The sequence below is a fragment of the Lucilia sericata genome, unplaced genomic scaffold (genome assembly GCF_015586225.1).
Source record: "Lucilia sericata isolate MDLA Ls3-8-SP2 unplaced genomic scaffold, ASM1558622v1 Contig000292F_arrow, whole genome shotgun sequence".
Lineage (NCBI taxonomy): Eukaryota > Metazoa > Arthropoda > Insecta > Diptera > Calliphoridae > Lucilia > Lucilia sericata.
The window spans coordinates 282,672-306,269 of NW_023994317.1; the positions used below are offsets into that span (position 1 = coordinate 282,672).

Genomic DNA, 23,598 nt, shown 5'->3' on the forward strand with positions numbered 1-23,598 from the left:
GGATTATTCTTTTTCAAATACTTACTTAAATGCCAATAAAATACTAAATAATTAATACAAAAAAATGCATATTCCTGTTAAGAAATTGAATATTTGGATGGTATTTTATATTTTCGTTGAATATTTAATACTTAAGAATATATATTTTTTTACTTACAATGTAAGATTTAGTTACATATTTACAAATGTTCCTAACAACTGTAATAAAATTGTAACATCTAATAAATGGAAGTTTATAAACAAAATGTATAAAAAATTTGATTAAAATTTAAATTTGATTATTACATTTCTTGAACTTTTAATTCAACAAACATACATGTTTTACAATTTATCAATTAGTAAAAATTTCATGTACTTATGTACATATGTAATTCTTTTTTTTTTCATATTAGTTTTGGCAATTAAAACTTATAATTATATTAACATATTTATACATATTTATAATTTTTATCTAGAAAATTTGCTATTAGATTATTTATTTATTTATTATAATAGAATAATATATGTGGTTTATAAAAAAATTCGTAATTTTTTTTTCTCAAGGTTTAAAATATAATTTTATATTTGATTTGGTCTAAAATTTATTTAAATTTACTTTTCAATTATTTTATACAATCACAGGCGTGAGGACACAAACACGTTTACAAACATCTAAAAAGGAGAATATGAGATAACAAGAACTAAAATAATAATTAAATACAAGTAACAACATAAAAACATTTATTTTAATTTTCATAGTATTTTTTTAAAATTTTAATTATTTCTTTTGTGTATGGTTGGTTTGTAAATGTCTAGAGCTATGAGCTCTTAAATAATATAGAAAAAAGATTCTTATAAAATTGTTAAAATGCTGTATAAAAACATAAAAATTAATAAGGATACTAATTTAAACGTTTTGTAATTACATGATTGTAATTCCCCTATAATATTTTCTTATTTTTTCGTTGTTGTATAAAAGTAAAATATGTTTTAATCAGGCTCCATTTAAAATATAATTTACTTTTCTTTATTTTAAATATTGTTTTGGTATTTTAATTTAACACTACCAACAGCCAGCAGCAAAATTCACGGTCATAATGAATGAAAAAGAAAGCAAACACAAACACGTAAGAATGTATAGTCGGGCATGGCTGACCATACCAACAAACCAACCTTATACCAGTGAGTATATTAAAAAAAATGTGGATTATTTTTTATAAAAAGTCATTTAAGTTGATTTTACCTTTATTCCGAAATATTTCAGTAATTTGTTAAAAGTTAAAGTTATTTATGCAGAATTTCATAGTGATTCTAGTGTTTATAGGTGAATTATTCTTCAAGAAAATATCTTCAAGTCGTTTTCTGATGGGGACTTGGTATGTTCAAATGAGACCCAAAGCCCCATTCGAGGGGTACGGTTGTATGGGGGGCTAAGTAAAATGTGCCGATTTCATTAATTTTCAGTACGGATAGACGGACGTAGCTTAATCGATTCGGAAAGTAATTATGAGGCGATTGATATACTTTAAGTTGGATGTAGGACCAATATTTTTGAGTGTTACAAACACCAGTACAAACGCATTATACACATCCTACTATAGTGGTGTAGGGAATAATATAGAAAACACTTGGGTAGAGATTTTTGACATAGAAGATTTCTATAAACACGTCAAGGTCTGGAGAGTAAAAGTTTTAGTTTATGGAAATGGTGTGGATTATTTTAATAAAAGTTGGTTTACTTGAGATCCCCTTATTACCCCATTCTGAAGTTTTAATATACTACACAAGCGGCTTATCAAACATATTTTTTCACTCGCACACACACTACACAAACATTGCTCGTACAAACACCGATTTTTTCACGTTTTTGTGGACTTGCAAAGATACAGATGACAAATTTTCTTAGAAATGTAAATTTTGTGAAAAATTTGTTATTAATAAATATAAACAAACGGTTTGAAAAAAATTCAATATGTTTGTGTAAATATCAAATTTTTTAAATTTTTATACAAACAAACAGCAAGCATTTGTACAAACACGAAACACTCTCATACACTACACAACAGGCTTGCACAAACGTAAAATATTGGTATGTTTGTCAAGCCGCTTGTGTAGTCTATTTGGGCCTTAAGCAATCTTATGTGAAGAATGAAAGAAAGTTGAAGGTACGTTTTTTGAGATATCCTTAACTAAAGGACGTTTTTCGATTTCATTACCCTTACGTTATAACTATAATATTTTAAATAAAGTATTGTCAAAGTACAAGATGTAGACTTTAATTTGGGACTAAAGCGATTAAAAAATGTGAACATTGAACCTTGATAAAATCTAAACTAATACGTAAGTCCGTGATATTACGTAAAAAACATGTAAAATGGCCTAGATCAAATATGGCGCAGGCAGGTGTAAATACAATTTCTGGTACCTAATGGCGAATACGGGAGTTATCTACTGAACAGGATGTTTTCAAAATTGATTTGTTTGTTATATATTTCGTTAGGTATTCGATACTAAAAAGTATCGAATTTTCTGTTACAGAGACGACTCTAAGCGTAAGCAATGTGTAAGTCCATGACAATTGCAAAACCGTTACAGCCAAGAAGAGCGGATTTGAAAGTACAGGCAAGAGAATCCTAGTCAACCGCATTGAATGATGTAATTGTAAGGTGTACCACCAACGTAAGCGCTCCTCAGTAGGAGAAAGTCAAATGTTAGTATATACAGGACTACGATACAACTTCAGCAAATTGTGCGAACGAAATATGAGAAATACAGGGCATGTTGTGTGCATAATGAAATACTTTAACATTTGCTCTGCCATCGCCTTTGTCAAACTTAGGGATTTTTTTTCGAAATTTTGAATTTATTTAAAAAATATCTTCAATTGATGAAAAATACCCAGAAGCTATTTTGTACAATTCTAAACATTGCTATACATATGATACTGAGTGTGCTCCTCTTTTATACCTTAATATTTTACCCTTATTTTAATTTATTTTCATCAGTGCTCAACAGGTCGAAATTATTAGAAATTTGGAATCCCGTTATACATACATTTACTAGTTATTGATCCCTTTAAGGGGCCTTTACACGATCACACTTTACGTACGTAAAGTCTAATGAAAAAGTAATATGAAATTCCATCTGTATGACAAAAGTCGTATGATTTAAATATATTTGTGTTTACACGATTGGTATAAAACAATAACAAAGTAAGATGGAAACAACTGTCCCACTTTTTTTTATGTGTTTACATAAAAATACATCCCTACATATTACTTGTGTGCTCTTGTAAAGGGCGCTTTACGAACATACCTCGAAAAACATTTACCGATTTATTCCCCAACTTAGTTCATCTTAGCGGCTGTTAATTCCTCTTTCTTTACCAACCTACTAACCTTTTTTTCATATACATGTATGGGGGATTTCATGTCAAGTGACTCAACTTTTGAAACCTAAAATTTTTTAACAAGATCGGTCAAGAACTTTCTGAGTTACAGTGGGTCAAATTTTGATATTTTTACCCAACACGTGTTTCTTCTTATAGACTTATTGCTATATTTAAATAATAATTTAAAACTATTATTAATCGGAAGACATTGGTTTCAAAAGTTGGGTCACTTGACATGAAAACCCCCATATATGTATATATATATATTGAAACTTTTGTATCCGGAGACAAATCTGTATGCCTTTCGTAGGTATATTTTACAAAAACTTTTGCAGAAATTTTACTTCAACGGGAGTTATATTGCGAATATAAACTTGTAGAACTGAAGATTATATTTGTTATAATAATTACTAAATTTTGTATGATACTTTTTGTATCAAATGCTTATATGGTTCACAAGTAATTCTAATACTAAAAACATTACATTTCACTCTATTAATTCCTTCTGTCAGTTACTACAAAGGTTTCGCTCACAATCTCTTGCACAGCAATTTTTCTTGCGTTAAAATGGCTTTAATTACACGTTAAATTCGAATTCTTGTTAAATCATTAGCATTAATAACGAGCTGGAAACAAAATTAAATTTAATAAAATAATTTTAATGTCATTTTAAAATTATAATGGTATAACTTTTGCAAATAAATTCAATTGTATTCACTCACCAGTAAAGTAAAATTGTTAAAATAATTTAAGTTTCAAGTTTATGTGCAAATGACCTTCATGAATGTTGCTGAATAAATATTAACAATTTTATGGAATCTTTTTTTTTTTTTTTTTTTGCTTACGTTAATGAAGAAATATTTAAAATTTCATTAAAAATTACATTTAAGAAAACAGAAACTAATGAGCAGACACTAGTAATTGAAAGTGGAAGTAATTATAGAATTGATGATAGTACAATAAAAAAACATGCAATTTACAATCAACTAACATAAATTAACAATTACAAACTACATTATAAATACAATTTAGTTTTTTTATTTTTAAAATAATTATGTATAAATATATATTTTTAATTTATATATAAATGTTAATATTTTTAAATATGTATGCACAAGTGTAGAAGTGTTTATTTATATTATATTTTAAACAGATTAATTATTATTTGTTTTTGAATTTATTCAAAATTTTCATTGTTTGATATTATTTTTAAATAATAAAAATAATGCTAACTTGTTTTAATGTTCAGCGATGTTATTGATAAAAAGTGTTGGTTTTCTTTGTTAGTTAAAAAATTATTTTTCCATTTATTAAATTATTTTTCTTTGCTTTAATACACCAGAAATTATATTCAAAGTGTATGAATATATGTATGTAAGTAATGTATTGTTTGTATGTCAGTTGGATTTTGTTCATTATGAAAACAAGTTACTTAGTAATGGCAAGTTTTTGTCTGTATCTATTACCTAATGCATAATAAATTTACCGCATTACTAATGTTGTCACTTCTGTTGACATGGGATTTTCGGTTAATGCCACCGACTCGGTAACAGCACTGCGTAAACCATTGGTTGTTGTATTATTGTTGGATGTACCCAATCGTCCAGCATCACCGTTCTGACCAAAACCAACACTGCTTAATAGCTTCAGATCACCTTTGGATATGTCATTGTGTTTCCTTTTCCGTCGTGATTGAGCACCTCCTGTTGTATGACCATTAAGAGCAATATTAGTGTTTTCTTTAGAACGGCATAATATTTCTTTAAATTCTTTACGGAAATTATCATTCAGCCATCCATACAGCAGGGGATTCGAACAAGCCGAACTCATACCAATCATGTGACAGAAGGCGTACATCACCAGCATATCGTTGGTAACAGCCGGACGTTTCATATCCGCATACAAATTGAAGAAATTCAAAGGCAACCAGGACACACCAAAAATAATCGCAATACTAATGAGTAAACAATTTGTGCGTTTCATACGTCTGCCACGTTCAATATTACGTTGGGTTGACGTTGTCTGTACGGTAACCACAGTAATGCGATTTTTCAATTTATTATAGATGCCAAAATAGGCACCTGATACTATTAGTATTGGTACTAAATATTGAACACACAACGAGAACATGGAGTAATAGAAGCGTCCATGATTCATTGGCCAATCTTCAATACAGAAAGATACATGGTGTATGCCCAGCGCTTGTAGGGAGATTATGGATGATATGAAACTTATTTGTGTCAAATTTCATCGCTATGCTTTTAAACAAGATATGCCAGTTAAAGCTATTTTTCGGGGGTCCACTTGTATGGGGGCTATCCGAAAACGTGGACAGTATTGCCCATTATCAATACCAAACAAACCTTATCTCCTTATCAATCCTCTAGCTCATTCGGACTCTATAGTGGACGGATGGACAGACATGGCTAGATCGTCTTAGAATTTAATAAGGACCCAGAATATATATATACTTTGTCTAAAACCAATATTTCGATGTGTTACATCGAAATATTAAAGAGTTTTTAATGTGCTTTCAACCTCAAATTTTAAATAAATTCTCTGTAATGTATTAATGGTGGGAAAGCTAGTACCAATGTGCATATCGCCGGTTGCTTAAGCGGGAAAAATGCGGTTTTTATTGAGGTTTTTTCACAAATTTCACAAAATGCAAAAGTAAAGTATTTTCAATATCTATCTCTTTTGACGTAGTTGTACTATTGTAATATATTTTCTTGTTACAATATTTTTAAAATGAATTTGTTTTGATGCTTATGCATTTTTGGGTGTCTTTATGAAAGTGTTCTTCCTATTCAAGCCCAACAAAAACTCGGTAATGACTTTTACTTACACAAATACTTAATTTTCAATGACTATTATATACCGTCTGCTTTTAAGTGCTCTTATAATGACTTATATATAATCAGATACATACGTAAGTTTTTATACCCTCCACCAGCATCAGTGGTGATAGAGGGTATATATAACTTTGTCATTCCGTGTGTAACACCAAGAGATATTCATCTGAGACCCAACAAAGTATATTATTCTGGGTCCTTATAAAATTCTGAGTCGATCTAGCTATGTCCGTCTGTCTGTGTAAAACACGCTCACGATAAAACGAAGCAATAGAATTTAACCAAATTCACCCAAAATGTTCTTAATTTTCCTAAGTTGTTTGGTATTAAATGAGCAAAATCGGTTCACACCGGGAAAAGTTATGAATCAAAATTTAAAACAACTTCGAAAAAATAAGCATTTTTTACACATTCTGATGTAATTTTTTATAAACTATGCAAGATAATTCCATGAAAATCACCATACATTTAATAGTCGAATCTCATTTAACCCTATCAATTCACTTAAAACAATAATATAGAGTTTCTGTTTTTTATTTTCTTCATAAGAATCTAAAATTCATTTTTCTAAAATTGCAGCTCACCTGAAACAGGATCACCTGCCGGAAAACAGTTAAAAGTTGTATACAGAAAAATTAGCATTAAAAAGCCTAACCTGGCAACACTGGCTAAATGGTACCATATATTTCAAAGAAATATGCGCACAATTAAACTAATATAAGTTCAGTTAAATACCTGAAAACAATTATTTCAGTTAACATTTGTCAGAATTTAATTAATTATAATACTTACAGTGACTTCCACAACTGTTTTAAAAAACATTAAATTAAATATTTTTAGAATTAAAAATTTTTTCCAGTGGGATAAAAATTTAATCTATATATATAAAAGAGTAGCGTTACTGACTGACTGATTCATCATCGCACAGCCCAAAGGGCTGAACCTAAAATCATGAAATTATGACAGTAGTTGTGTTTTTGGTTATGCAGATCCACTAAGGAGGGATTTTTGGAAATTTGTACATTTACGGGTAAAAAGGGGAAAAACGGGTAAAACGGGTTTTCTTAATTATCTTACACAATATTAGTGATACAAGAAAAATTTTAAATGCACCTGTATCTACTCTTAAAATGAGCAAATGGGTGTCTGGTACTTTTTTGAAATTCGTACTTTTAAGGGGTAAAATGTGTAACAAAGGTGATTTTGGTACGTTTTTTGGCCCCTTATAACTTTTGAACTAATTAACATAATACATTTTTTATAAATATTTTGGATATATCTCCCAAAATTATGAGACACCTGTTTCGTACTTTTTTAAAATTCAGTCCTTTTTGGGTGTAAATGGGAGTAAACTGTATTTATGGTACTTTTTTTTGCACATTAAGAAAACTTTTTCGGTTTATTGAATTATTCCTATTAAATTACGGACTAACTCTGTAATATTTATTGTAATAAATTTTTTGCTATTTCACTGGGGAAAAAAGTAGCAAAAAGGGAAAAAAACGGGAAATTTAATTTCATTCAAACTCATTGAGCCAATTTCTATAAAATTTTAAAAAATAGTTTATTTACTCACACAAAATAAGCTGTTTGTATATTATTTTGGAATTCGAGTACTAATTCCTATATAGGACCAAATTCGAGTAAATTGTTTGGTACTTTTTGAAAGCACTATTTTTCTGGAACAAATGAATGCAGATTTGAATCGTTTGAGTTTAAACTGTGATATATAGATTTAAATACGGAACATTTTGTAAACTTAATTCTCGAAAAAGTATATTTCTAAACGAAAAGGGGAAAAATTGTATTCTTTATTAGTACTTTCCACTTAGGTAAAATTTATTCCACTTTTGGTACTTTTTCTTTATTCAAATGATACTCTTTGTATGTTCTTTAATATGAATTCAAAACACATGATTATTAAACATACACGGTCCTCATTGAATACGATTCTTTAAGAGAGAACTTTTTAGTACTTTTTATCTCAGAAATGGTACTTTTTTAATTTTCTAAAATATTCAACCTAGGAACATTAATATTAACATACTTGACTGAATAATATTCTGTAAGTGGGAACTATTTGGTACTTTTCTATTCTTCAAATGGTACCTTTTAGATTTTTTATAATGGTTAAATGGAACACACGGTCCTTATTAAATGAGAATTTATTGAGAGAGAATTTGTACTTTTTCGTTTTTCCGATGGTACTTTTTGATATTTTTACGATATTGAACATAGATATTGAAAATAAAATTTAAGATGTAGTGACCTTAGTGAATGAGAATTTACTGAAAGGGTCCTTTGGTACTTCTTCATTCAATAAATTATATTTTTTTAATTGTATATAATATTGAACACAGAAACATAAAATTTTTGATTAAATGAGAATCTATAAGAGGTATTTTATAGTACTTTTTTGCAAATAGTACTTTTGAAATTTTCTATAATGTGGAAGCTAAACGAATGAAACTAAAAATACAAGCTTTTTACTGAATGCGAATTTAATCACGTTATATTGAACGTAAAAAACTGAAACATTATAAAAATGTTTAATCAATTTTAATTTTTTATAAAAGTAAACAAAATTTTTTACGTATTTAATTTTGGGTTAGGGTAGCGAAGCACCCAGGGTATGCTAGTTCCTTATATTTTAAATATATTACGTCATCAAAAATTAAATAAAGTTAGAAATTAAATGCGTTTTTCGTAGAAAAGGAGTAAAAATGTAATAAATTTTGTGTGAACACATTTGAAACCCTATTGATATATGGATATTTTCTATTTTCCGCACGAATATTTCAGCATTTATTGGTATCAGCTTTTGCATTAATTACACGTCTAAGTCTACAATGGGGATTGTTTTCAATATTTCTTCTATTTTTCTTAAGATTCCTAACTCGTTTCCATGAAAACAAACACATATAAATAAAAATCCTACTCCAAAATGTAGTGCATTTTTAATATTTCTTTAGGTGTAAAATAGGAATAGAAAATTTTCGATAATTATACCCTAAACCACTATAGTAGGAAGAGTATTATGCGTTTGTGCTGATGTTTGTAACGCATTAAAATATTAGTACTATACCCACTTTAAGTATACCGATCGAGATCAGAATCACTTTCTGAGTCGATTTAATGTAAACGTTGTTATCAAAATACGGGTCACAATTTTCAAGATAAATTGATGAAATTTTGAATACACGTTTGTTTTGACCTAGCCTATTTGACGAAGCCTATTGAAAATGGTTAAAATCGGTTCATTATTTCACCTAGCCCCCATACAACTGAACCCCCCGAAAAGAGCTTTTGAGCTCATAATTATGTATAATACATATAAATGTATCTCGATGAAAGTTCGCACAGCTAAGTTCGATACAAGCATTTCGAAATGATCGGACTTCATTTGACCCTAGCCCCCATACAAAGCCCCCTTCAGAAAGTGACTTAAATATCCGCAATTCATTTCTTAAAACTGTTATTGCAATGAAATTTAGCACAGACAAATATTATATAAGTACAAATCTGTCCAGCCCATTTTATTTGGAACGGTCCACATTCGCTAATATCCCCCATACAAAGCCTATTTTAAAAAATTAGTTTTTCGTTAATAAATTACTTTTATAAATTGGAATCAAGGTAATATTCAAGATAATTATTATTATTAACAAGTAGGAAAGTATAGTCGGGCATGGCCGACCATATGATACCAGCCTACACCACTGAGTATGTTAAAAATGTGGATTATATTTAAAAACAAAGCATTTAAGTTGTTTACCTTAATTCCGAAATATTTTAACAATTTCTTGAAAAAAGTGATTTTCTAAAAGAGAGGTTATATGGGGGCAAGGGTAAATATGGGCCTATCCTTATAAATTTTGGTACATGGCTTTACGTTTACATTAGAGTTATGTATGCTGGATTTCATAGTGATACTAGTGTTTAACCCTTTCCGTGGTTTTGTCGAATATATTCGACATTACAGTAGACTCTGTTTTTAAGCATTTTTTGGGTATAATATTTAACTTTAGTTTTAATTTTTTTCTTTTAGATGAAAATGAGGACTTTATTATATTTATAATTGAGATTTTGAAAGATCTTCCGTATTTTAAAGTATTTAAAAATCAGATTTTAAGAAATTGTCACTTATGACTACTTTTTAAAAAGTGCTTTTTAACAACGTTAAAAATCAGCTTCATTTAATGGCCAAAAAAATTGTATTTTAGGAGATCGGACTATGCGGATTTAAATTGTATTGCATTGAAAGAAGTTTAAGAAGACATTTTACAAAAGAAAATTCATAAAAAATATTGGTGGTACTTTTTGGAGACTGTTTTTCGAATGTCGAATATATTCGACATTTAACTTTGACCTTCTATAACTCACTAGGGAAAACTCAAATTCAAAAAATATTATTTTTCCCGGATTCAGCATTCTCAAATTATCTTAAATATAAGTTTTCAAGTTTTTTTCTAGACATAAATTATTTTTGACCCTGAAAGGGTTAATAGTGAATTATTGACCTTCAAGTCATTTTCTGAAGGGGACCTTGTATGGGGGCTAGGGTCAAATAAAGCCCGATAATTATGAAAATTAGTAGTATTATTAAGACGTATATAGAACTAAGTTTTGCCGATTTTTGTAGAGATACTACAATATTTAACATAATTATGAACTCAAAAGCCCTTTTCGGGAGGTAGGGATGTATGGCGGCTAGGTGAAATAATGGACCGATTTCAACCATTTTCAATAGGCATCGTCGGTGGTGGAAAAACACGTGTGGTCCAAATATCACATCTAATATTCATAAATGGTGTAAGGTATCATATGGTCGGGTACGCCCAACTATACTTTCTTACTTATTTTTCTTCTATTTTGTGTACACATAATTAAACTAATATTTATTTATTTATTCATTAATTAACAAAATTAGTTTAAAAAAAAATTTTTTTATAAAATTAGCAGGAATTTAATTTATTATTACTACACGAATTAAAATAAATTTTCTATAAAAAGAGAATTTATCGAAAAATGTTTAACAATATGACTCCGTTGGTTAGTAGTCATATTCTATCAGACAAAATGTCATGGGTTGAAATCCCACCAGAGATACTAGTTAAGTAGCGCAGAAGGGATCCGATGAAGACCTAAGTACAATTCTTCGATTTTAAACTAACTAATAAACTAACTGTAATTTAGTTAACCAATTACTTACCAATTAGAATAGGGACGTCTGCGGGCATGTTAAATTTTTATGGAAATGCGAAGGATTATTCTTTTTCAAATACTTACTTAAATGCCAATAAAATACTAAATAATTAATACAAAAAAATGCATATTCCTGTTAAGAAATTGAATATTTGGATGGTATTTTATATTTTCGTTGAATATTTAATACTTAAGAATATATATTTTTTTACTTACAATGTAAGATTTAGTTACATATTTACAAATGTTCCTAACAACTGTAATAAAATTGTAACATCTAATAAATGGAAGTTTATAAACAAAATGTATAAAAAATTTGATTAAAATTTAAATTTGATTATTACATTTCTTGAACTTTTAATTCAACAAACATACATGTTTTACAATTTATCAATTAGTAAAAATTTCATGTACTTATGTACATATGTAATTCTTTTTTTTTTCATATTAGTTTTGGCAATTAAAACTTATAATTATATTAACATATTTATACATATTTATAATTTTTATCTAGAAAATTTGCTATTAGATTATTTATTTATTTATTATAATAGAATAATATATGTGGTTTATAAAAAAATTCGTAATTTTTTTTTCTCAAGGTTTAAAATATAATTTTATATTTGATTTGGTCTAAAATTTATTTAAATTTACTTTTCAATTATTTTATACAATCACAGGCGTGAGGACACAAACACGTTTACAAACATCTAAAAAGGAGAATATGAGATAACAAGAACTAAAATAATAATTAAATACAAGTAACAACATAAAAACATTTATTTTAATTTTCATAGTATTTTTTTAAAATTTTAATTATTTCTTTTGTGTATGGTTGGTTTGTAAATGTCTAGAGCTATGAGCTCTTAAATAATATAGAAAAAAGATTCTTATAAAATTGTTAAAATGCTGTATAAAAACATAAAAATTAATAAGGATACTAATTTAAACGTTTTGTAATTACATGATTGTAATTCCCCTATAATATTTTCTTATTTTTTCGTTGTTGTATAAAAGTAAAATATGTTTTAATCAGGCTCCATTTAAAATATAATTTACTTTTCTTTATTTTAAATATTGTTTTGGTATTTTAATTTAACACTACCAACAGCCAGCAGCAAAATTCACGGTCATAATGAATGAAAAAGAAAGCAAACACAAACACGTAAGAATGTATAGTCGGGCATGGCTGACCATACCAACAAACCAACCTTATACCAGTGAGTATATTAAAAAAAATGTGGATTATTTTTTATAAAAAGTCATTTAAGTTGATTTTACCTTTATTCCGAAATATTTCAGTAATTTGTTAAAAGTTAAAGTTATTTATGCAGAATTTCATAGTGATTCTAGTGTTTATAGGTGAATTATTCTTCAAGAAAATATCTTCAAGTCGTTTTCTGATGGGGACTTGGTATGTTCAAATGAGACCCAAAGCCCCATTCGAGGGGTACGGTTGTATGGGGGGCTAAGTAAAATGTGCCGATTTCATTAATTTTCAGTACGGATAGACGGACGTAGCTTAATCGATTCGGAAAGTAATTATGAGGCGATTGATATACTTTAAGTTGGATGTAGGACCAATATTTTTGAGTGTTACAAACACCAGTACAAACGCATTATACACATCCTACTATAGTGGTGTAGGGAATAATATAGAAAACACTTGGGTAGAGATTTTTGACATAGAAGATTTCTATAAACACGTCAAGGTCTGGAGAGTAAAAGTTTTAGTTTATGGAAATGGTGTGGATTATTTTAATAAAAGTTGGTTTACTTGAGATCCCCTTATTACCCCATTCTGAAGTTTTAATATACTACACAAGCGGCTTATCAAACATATTTTTTCACTCGCACACACACTACACAAACATTGCTCGTACAAACACCGATTTTTTCACGTTTTTGTGGACTTGCAAAGATACAGATGACAAATTTTCTTAGAAATGTAAATTTTGTGAAAAATTTGTTATTAATAAATATAAACAAACGGTTTGAAAAAAATTCAATATGTTTGTGTAAATATCAAATTTTTTAAATTTTTATACAAACAAACAGCAAGCATTTGTACAAACACGAAACACTCTCATACACTACACAACAGGCTTGCACAAACGTAAAATATTGGTATGTTTGTCAAGCCGCTTGTGTAGTCTATTTGGGCCTTAAGCAATCTTATGTGAAGAATGAAAGAAAGTTGAAGGTACGTTTTTTGAGATATCCTTAACTAAAGGACGTTTTTCGATTTCATTACCCTTACGTTATAACTATAATATTTTAAATAAAGTATTGTCAAAGTACAAGATGTAGACTTTAATTTGGGACTAAAGCGATTAAAAAATGTGAACATTGAACCTTGATAAAATCTAAACTAATACGTAAGTCCGTGATATTACGTAAAAAACATGTAAAATGGCCTAGATCAAATATGGCGCAGGCAGGTGTAAATACAATTTCTGGTACCTAATGGCGAATACGGGAGTTATCTACTGAACAGGATGTTTTCAAAATTGATTTGTTTGTTATATATTTCGTTAGGTATTCGATACTAAAAAGTATCGAATTTTCTGTTACAGAGACGACTCTAAGCGTAAGCAATGTGTAAGTCCATGACAATTGCAAAACCGTTACAGCCAAGAAGAGCGGATTTGAAAGTACAGGCAAGAGAATCCTAGTCAACCGCATTGAATGATGTAATTGTAAGGTGTACCACCAACGTAAGCGCTCCTCAGTAGGAGAAAGTCAAATGTTAGTATATACAGGACTACGATACAACTTCAGCAAATTGTGCGAACGAAATATGAGAAATACAGGGCATGTTGTGTGCATAATGAAATACTTTAACATTTGCTCTGCCATCGCCTTTGTCAAACTTAGGGATTTTTTTTCGAAATTTTGAATTTATTTAAAAAATATCTTCAATTGATGAAAAATACCCAGAAGCTATTTTGTACAATTCTAAACATTGCTATACATATGATACTGAGTGTGCTCCTCTTTTATACCTTAATATTTTACCCTTATTTTAATTTATTTTCATCAGTGCTCAACAGGTCGAAATTATTAGAAATTTGGAATCCCGTTATACATACATTTACTAGTTATTGATCCCTTTAAGGGGCCTTTACACGATCACACTTTACGTACGTAAAGTCTAATGAAAAAGTAATATGAAATTCCATCTGTATGACAAAAGTCGTATGATTTAAATATATTTGTGTTTACACGATTGGTATAAAACAATAACAAAGTAAGATGGAAACAACTGTCCCACTTTTTTTTATGTGTTTACATAAAAATACATCCCTACATATTACTTGTGTGCTCTTGTAAAGGGCGCTTTACGAACATACCTCGAAAAACATTTACCGATTTATTCCCCAACTTAGTTCATCTTAGCGGCTGTTAATTCCTCTTTCTTTACCAACCTACTAACCTTTTTTTCATATACATGTATGGGGGATTTCATGTCAAGTGACTCAACTTTTGAAACCTAAAATTTTTTAACAAGATCGGTCAAGAACTTTCTGAGTTACAGTGGGTCAAATTTTGATATTTTTACCCAACACGTGTTTCTTCTTATAGACTTATTGCTATATTTAAATAATAATTTAAAACTATTATTAATCGGAAGACATTGGTTTCAAAAGTTGGGTCACTTGACATGAAAACCCCCATATATGTATATATATATATTGAAACTTTTGTATCCGGAGACAAATCTGTATGCCTTTCGTAGGTATATTTTACAAAAACTTTTGCAGAAATTTTACTTCAACGGGAGTTATATTGCGAATATAAACTTGTAGAACTGAAGATTATATTTGTTATAATAATTACTAAATTTTGTATGATACTTTTTGTATCAAATGCTTATATGGTTCACAAGTAATTCTAATACTAAAAACATTACATTTCACTCTATTAATTCCTTCTGTCAGTTACTACAAAGGTTTCGCTCACAATCTCTTGCACAGCAATTTTTCTTGCGTTAAAATGGCTTTAATTACACGTTAAATTCGAATTCTTGTTAAATCATTAGCATTAATAACGAGCTGGAAACAAAATTAAATTTAATAAAATAATTTTAATGTCATTTTAAAATTATAATGGTATAACTTTTGCAAATAAATTCAATTGTATTCACTCACCAGTAAAGTAAAATTGTTAAAATAATTTAAGTTTCAAGTTTATGTGCAAATGACCTTCATGAATGTTGCTGAATAAATATTAACAATTTTATGGAATCTTTTTTTTTTTTTTTTTTTGCTTACGTTAATGAAGAAATATTTAAAATTTCATTAAAAATTACATTTAAGAAAACAGAAACTAATGAGCAGACACTAGTAATTGAAAGTGGAAGTAATTATAGAATTGATGATAGTACAATAAAAAAACATGCAATTTACAATCAACTAACATAAATTAACAATTACAAACTACATTATAAATACAATTTAGTTTTTTTATTTTTAAAATAATTATGTATAAATATATATTTTTAATTTATATATAAATGTTAATATTTTTAAATATGTATGCACAAGTGTAGAAGTGTTTATTTATATTATATTTTAAACAGATTAATTATTATTTGTTTTTGAATTTATTCAAAATTTTCATTGTTTGATATTATTTTTAAATAATAAAAATAATGCTAACTTGTTTTAATGTTCAGCGATGTTATTGATAAAAAGTGTTGGTTTTCTTTGTTAGTTAAAAAATTATTTTTCCATTTATTAAATTATTTTTCTTTGCTTTAATACACCAGAAATTATATTCAAAGTGTATGAATATATGTATGTAAGTAATGTATTGTTTGTATGTCAGTTGGATTTTGTTCATTATGAAAACAAGTTACTTAGTAATGGCAAGTTTTTGTCTGTATCTATTACCTAATGCATAATAAATTTACCGCATTACTAATGTTGTCACTTCTGTTGACATGGGATTTTCGGTTAATGCCACCGACTCGGTAACAGCACTGCGTAAACCATTGGTTGTTGTATTATTGTTGGATGTACCCAATCGTCCAGCATCACCGTTCTGACCAAAACCAACACTGCTTAATAGCTTCAGATCACCTTTGGATATGTCATTGTGTTTCCTTTTCCGTCGTGATTGAGCACCTCCTGTTGTATGACCATTAAGAGCAATATTAGTGTTTTCTTTAGAACGGCATAATATTTCTTTAAATTCTTTACGGAAATTATCATTCAGCCATCCATACAGCAGGGGATTCGAACAAGCCGAACTCATACCAATCATGTGACAGAAGGCGTACATCACCAGCATATCGTTGGTAACAGCCGGACGTTTCATATCCGCATACAAATTGAAGAAATTCAAAGGCAACCAGGACACACCAAAAATAATCGCAATACTAATGAGTAAACAATTTGTGCGTTTCATACGTCTGCCACGTTCAATATTACGTTGGGTTGACGTTGTCTGTACGGTAACCACAGTAATGCGATTTTTCAATTTATTATAGATGCCAAAATAGGCACCTGATACTATTAGTATTGGTACTAAATATTGAACACACAACGAGAACATGGAGTAATAGAAGCGTCCATGATTCATTGGCCAATCTTCAATACAGAAAGATACATGGTGTATGCCCAGCGCTTGTAGGGAGATTATGGATGATATGAAACTTATTTGTGTCAAATTTCATCGCTATGCTTTTAAACAAGATATGCCAGTTAAAGCTATTTTTCGGGGGTCCACTTGTATGGGGGCTATCCGAAAACGTGGACAGTATTGCCCATTATCAATACCAAACAAACCTTATCTCCTTATCAATCCTCTAGCTCATTCGGACTCTATAGTGGACGGATGGACAGACATGGCTAGATCGTCTTAGAATTTAATAAGGACCCAGAATATATATATACTTTTGTCTAAAACCAATATTTCGATGTGTTACATCGAAATATTAAAGAGTTTTTAATGTGCTTTCAACCTCAAATTTTAAATAAATTCTCTGTAATGTATTAATGGTGGGAAAGCTAGTACCAATGTGCATATCGCCGGTTGCTTAAGCGGGAAAAATGCGGTTTTTATTGAGGTTTTTTCACAAATTTCACAAAATGCAAAAGTAAAGTATTTTCAATATCTATCTCTTTTGACGTAGTTGTACTATTGTAATATATTTTCTTGTTACAATATTTTTAAATGAATTTGTTTTGATGCTTATGCATTTTTGGGTGTCTTTATGAAAGTGTTCTTCCTATTCAAGCCCAACAAAAACTCGGTAATGACTTTTACTTACACAAATACTTAATTTTCAATGACTATTATATACCGTCTGCTTTTAAGTGCTCTTATAATGACTTATATATAATCAGATACATACGTAAGTTTTTATACCCTCCACCAGCATCAGTGGTGATAGAGGGTATATATAACTTTGTCATTCCGTGTGTAACACCAAGAGATATTCATCTGAGACCCAACAAAGTATATATATTCTGGGTCCTTATAAAATTCTGAGTCGATCTAGCTATGTCCGTCTGTCTGTGTAAAACACGCTCACGATAAAACGAAGCAATAGAATTTAACCAAATTCACCCAAAATGTTCTTAATTTTCCTAAGTTGTTTGGTATTAAATGAGCAAAATCGGTTCACACCGGGAAAAGTTATGAATCAAAATTTAAAACAACTTCGAAAAAATAAGCATTTTTTACACATTCTGATGTAATTTTTTTATAAACTATGCAAGATAATTCCATGAAAATCACCATACATTTAATAGTCGAATCTCATTTAACCCTATCAATTCACTTAAAACAATAATATAGAGTTTCTGTTTTTTATTTTCTTCATAAGAATCTAAAATTCATTTTTCTAAAATTGCAGCTCACCTGAAAACAGGATCACCTGCCGGAAAACAGTTAAAAGTTGTATACAGAAAAATTAGCATTAAAAAGCCTAACCTGGCAACACTGGCTAAATGGTACCATATATTTCAAAGAAATATGCGCACAATTAAACTAATATAAGTTCAGTTAAATACCTGAAAACAATTATTTCAGTTAACATTTGTCAGAATTTAATTAATTATAATACTTACAGTGACTTCCACAACTGTTTAAAAAACATTAAATTAAAATATTTTTAGAATTAAAAATTTTTTCCAGTGGGATAAAAATTTAATCTATATATATAAAAGAGTAGCGTTACTGACTGACTGATTCATCATCGCACAGCCCAAAGGGCTGAACCTAAAATCATGAAATTATGACAGTAGTTGTGTTTTTGGTTATGCAGATCCACTAAGGAGGGATTTTTGGAAATTTGTACATTTACGGGTAAAAAGGGGAAAAACGGGTAAAACGGGTTTTCTTAATTATCTTACACAATATTAGTGATACAAGAAAAATTTTAAATGCACCTGTATCTACTCTTAAAATGAGCAAATGGGTGTCTGGTACTTTTTTGAAATTCGTACTTTTAAGGGGTAAAATGTGTAACAAAGGTGATTTTGGTACGTTTTTTGGCCCCTTATAACTTTTGAACTAATTAACATAATACATTTTTTATAAATATTTTGGATATATCTCCCAAAATTATGAGACACCTGTTTCGTACTTTTTTAAAATTCAGTCCTTTTTGGGTGTAAATGGGAGTAAACTGTATTTATGGTACTTTTTTTTGCACATTAAGAAAACTTTTTCGGTTTATTGAATTATTCCTATTAAATTACGGACTAACTCTGTAATATTTATTGTAATAAATTTTTTGCTATTTCACTGGGGAAAAAAGTAGCAAAAAGGGAAAAAACGGGAAATTTAATTTCATTCAAACTCATTGAGCCAATTTCTATAAAATTTTAAAAAATAGTTTATTTACTCACACAAAATAAGCTGTTTGTATATTATTTTGGAATTCGAGTACTAATTCCTATATAGGACCAAATTCGAGTAAATTGTTTGGTACTTTTTGAAAGCACTATTTTTCTGGAACAAATGAATGCAGATTTGAATCGTTTGAGTTTAAACTGTGATATATAGATTTAAATACGGAACATTTTGTAAACTTAATTCTCGAAAAAGTATATTTCTAAACGAAAAGGGGAAAAATTGTATTCTTTATTAGTACTTTCCACTTAGGTAAAATTTATTCCACTTTTGGTACTTTTTCTTTATTCAAATGATACTCTTTGTATGTTCTTTAATATGAATTCAAAACACATGATTATTAAACATACACGGTCCTCATTGAATACGATTCTTTAAGAGAGAACTTTTTAGTACTTTTTATCTCAGAAATGGTACTTTTTTAATTTTCTAAAATATTCAACCTAGGAACATTAATATTAACATACTTGACTGAATAATATTCTGTAAGTGGGAACTATTTGGTACTTTTCTATTCTTCAAATGGTACCTTTTAGATTTTTTATAATGGTTAAATGGAACACACGGTCCTTATTAAATGAGAATTTATTGAGAGAGAATTTTGTACTTTTTCGTTTTTCCGATGGTACTTTTTGATATTTTTACGATATTGAACATAGATATTGAAAATAAAATTTAAGATGTAGTGACCTTAGTGAATGAGAATTTACTGAAAGGGTCCTTTGGTACTTCTTCATTCAATAAATTATATTTTTTTAATTGTATATAATATTGAACACAGAAACATAAAATTTTTGATTAAATGAGAATCTATAAGAGGTATTTTATAGTACTTTTTTGCAAATAGTACTTTTGAAATTTTCTATAATGTGGAAGCTAAACGAATGAAACTAAAAATACAAGCTTTTTACTGAATGCGAATTTAATCACGTTATATTGAACGTAAAAAACTGAAACATTATAAAAATGTTTAATCAATTTTAATTTTTTATAAAAGTAAACAAAATTTTTTACGTATTTAATTTTGGGTTAGGGTAGCGAAGCACCCAGGGTATGCTAGTTCCTTATATTTTAAATATATTACGTCATCAAAAATTAAATAAAGTTAGAAATTAAATGCGTTTTTCGTAGAAAAGGAGTAAAAATGTAATAAATTTTGTGTGAACACATTTGAAACCCTATTGATATATGGATATTTTCTATTTTCCGCACGAATATTTCAGCATTTATTGGTATCAGCTTTTGCATTAATTACACGTCTAAGTCTACAATGGGGATTGTTTTCAATATTTCTTCTATTTTTCTTAAGATTCCTAACTCGTTTCCATGAAAACAAACACATATAAATAAAAATCCTACTCCAAAATGTAGTGCATTTTTAATATTTCTTTAGGTGTAAAATAGGAATAGAAAATTTTCGATAATTATACCCTAAACCACTATAGTAGGAAGAGTATTATGCGTTTGTGCTGATGTTTGTAACGCATTAAAATATTAGTACTATACCCACTTTAAGTATACCGATCGAGATCAGAATCACTTTCTGAGTCGATTTAATGTAAACGTTGTTATCAAAATACGGGTCACAATTTTCAAGATAAATTGATGAAATTTTGAATACACGTTTGTTTTGACCTAGCCTATTTGACGAAGCCTATTGAAAATGGTTAAAATCGGTTCATTATTTCACCTAGCCCCCATACAACTGAACCCCCCGAAAAGAGCTTTTGAGCTCATAATTATGTATAATACATATAAATGTATCTCGATGAAAGTTCGCACAGCTAAGTTCGATACAAGCATTTCGAAATGATCGGACTTCATTTGACCCTAGCCCCCATACAAAGCCCCCTTCAGAAAGTGACTTAAATATCCGCAATTCATTTCTTAAAACTGTTATTGCAATGAAATTTAGCACAGACAAATATTATATAAGTACAAATCTGTCCAGCCCATTTTATTTGGAACGGTCCACATTCGCTAATATCCCCCATACAAAGCCTATTTTAAAAAATTAGTTTTTCGTTAATAAATTACTTTTATAAATTGGAATCAAGGTAATATTCAAGATAATTATTATTATTAACAAGTAGGAAAGTATAGTCGGGCATGGCCGACCATATGATACCAGCCTACACCACTGAGTATGTTAAAAATGTGGATTATATTTAAAAACAAAGCATTTAAGTTGTTTACCTTAATTCCGAAATATTTTAACAATTTCTTGAAAAAAGTGATTTTCTAAAAGAGAGGTTATATGGGGGCAAGGGTAAATATGGGCCTATCCTTATAAATTTTGGTACATGGCTTTACGTTTACATTAGAGTTATGTATGCTGGATTTCATAGTGATACTAGTGTTTAACCCTTTCCGTGGTTTTGTCGAATATATTCGACATTACAGTAGACTCTGTTTTTAAGCATTTTTTGGGTATAATATTTAACTTTAGTTTTAATTTTTTTCTTTTAGATGAAAATGAGGACTTTATTATATTTATAATTGAGATTTTGAAAGATCTTCCGTATTTTAAAAGTATTTAAAAATCAGATTTTAAGAAATTGTCACTTATGACTACTTTTTAAAAAGTGCTTTTTAACAACGTTAAAAATCAGCTTCATTTAATGGCCAAAAAAATTGTATTTTAGGAGATCGGACTATGCGGATTTAAATTGTATTGCATTGAAAGAAGTTTAAGAAGACATTTTACAAAAAGAAAATTCATAAAAAATATTGGTGGTACTTTTTGGAGACTGTTTTTCGAATGTCGAATATATTCGACATTTAACTTTGACCTTCTATAACTCACTAGGGAAAACTCAAATTCAAAAAATATTATTTTTCCCGGATTCAGCATTCTCAAATTATCTTAAATATAAGTTTTCAAGTTTTTTTCTAGACATAAATTATTTTTGACCCTGAAAGGGTTAATAGTGAATTATTGACCTTCAAGTCATTTTCTGAAGGGGACCTTGTATGGGGGCTAGGGTCAAATAAAGCCCGATAATTATGAAAATTAGTAGTATTATTAAGACGTATATAGAACTAAGTTTTGCCGATTTTTGTAGAGATACTACAATATTTAACATAATTATGAACTCAAAAGCCCTTTTCGGGAGGTAGGGATGTATGGCGGCTAGGTGAAATAATGGACCGATTTCAACCATTTTCAATAGGCATCGTCGGTGGTGGAAAAACACGTGTGGTCCAAATATCACATCTAATATTCATAAATGGTGTAAGGTATCATATGGTCGGGTACGCCCAACTATACTTTCTTACTTATTTTTCTTCTATTTTGTGTACACATAATTAAACTAATATTTATTTATTTATTCATTAATAAACAAAATTAGTTTAAAAAAAAATTTTTTTATAAAATTAGCAGGAATTTAATTTATTATTACTACACGAATTAAAATAAATTTTCTATAAAAAGAGAATTTATCGAAAAATGTTTAACAATATGACTCCGTTGGTTAGTAGTCATATTCTATCAGACAAAATGTCATGGGTTGAAATCCCACCAGAGATACTAGTTAAGTAGCGCAGAAGGGATCCGATGAAGACCTAAGTACAATTCTTCGATTTTAAACTAACTAATAAACTAACTGTAATTTAGTTAACCAATTACTTACCAATTAGAATAGGGACGTCTGCGGGCATGTTAAATTTTTATGGAAATGCGAAGGATTATTCTTTTTCAAATACTTACTTAAATGCCAATAAAATACTAAATAATTAATACAAAAAAATGCATATTCCTGTTAAGAAATTGAATATTTGGATGGTATTTTATATTTTCGTTGAATATTTAATACTTAAGAATATATATTTTTTTACTTACAATGTAAGATTTAGTTACATATTTACAAATGTTCCTAACAACTGTAATAAAATTGTAACATCTAATAAATGGAAGTTTATAAACAAAATGTATAAAAAATTTGATTAAAATTTAAATTTGATTATTACATTTCTTGAACTTTTAATTCAACAAACATACATGTTTTACAATTTATCAATTAGTAAAAATTTCATGTACTTATGTACATATGTAATTCTTTTTTTTTCATATTAGTTTTGGCAATTAAAACTTATAATTATATTAACATATTTATACATATTTATAATTTTTATCTAGAAAATTTGCTATTAGATTATTTATTTATTTATTATAATAGAATAATATATGTGGTTTATAAAAAAATTCGTAATTTTTTTTTCTCAAGGTTTAAAATATAATTTTATATTTGATTTGGTCTAAAATTTATTTAAATTTACTTTTCAATTATTTTATACAAT

General features: G+C 28.5%; 2 protein-coding genes across 2 annotated transcripts; both read right to left on the reverse strand.

The window, feature by feature from the left end:
• Positions 1-616: 616 nt before the first annotated feature.
• On the reverse strand, positions 617-5,547 carry LOC119603311 (neuropeptide F receptor-like). Its single transcript, XM_037955314.1, has 2 exons — positions 4,837-5,547; positions 617-651 (listed from the first exon to the last, which is right to left on the reverse strand). Exon 1 carries the CDS (start codon positions 5,525-5,527, stop codon positions 4,853-4,855), a length of 675 nt encoding a protein of 224 aa, XP_037811242.1. The 5' UTR covers positions 5,528-5,547; the 3' UTR covers positions 617-651; positions 4,837-4,852.
• A 6,558-nt stretch (positions 5,548-12,105) lies between these two features.
• On the reverse strand, positions 12,106-17,036 carry LOC119603312 (neuropeptide F receptor-like). Its single transcript, XM_037955315.1, has 2 exons — positions 16,326-17,036; positions 12,106-12,140 (listed from the first exon to the last, which is right to left on the reverse strand). Exon 1 carries the CDS (start codon positions 17,014-17,016, stop codon positions 16,342-16,344), a length of 675 nt encoding a protein of 224 aa, XP_037811243.1. The 5' UTR covers positions 17,017-17,036; the 3' UTR covers positions 12,106-12,140; positions 16,326-16,341.
• Between the last annotated feature and the right edge of the window lie 6,562 nt (positions 17,037-23,598).

What these genes read in the sequence shown, in the direction of transcription:
- LOC119603311 (XM_037955314.1), bottom strand. Translation starts at nt 5,527, where the DNA reads ATGAATCATGGACGCTTCTATTACTCCATGTTCTCGTTGTGTGTTCAA.
- LOC119603312 (XM_037955315.1), bottom strand. Translation starts at nt 17,016, where the DNA reads ATGAATCATGGACGCTTCTATTACTCCATGTTCTCGTTGTGTGTTCAA.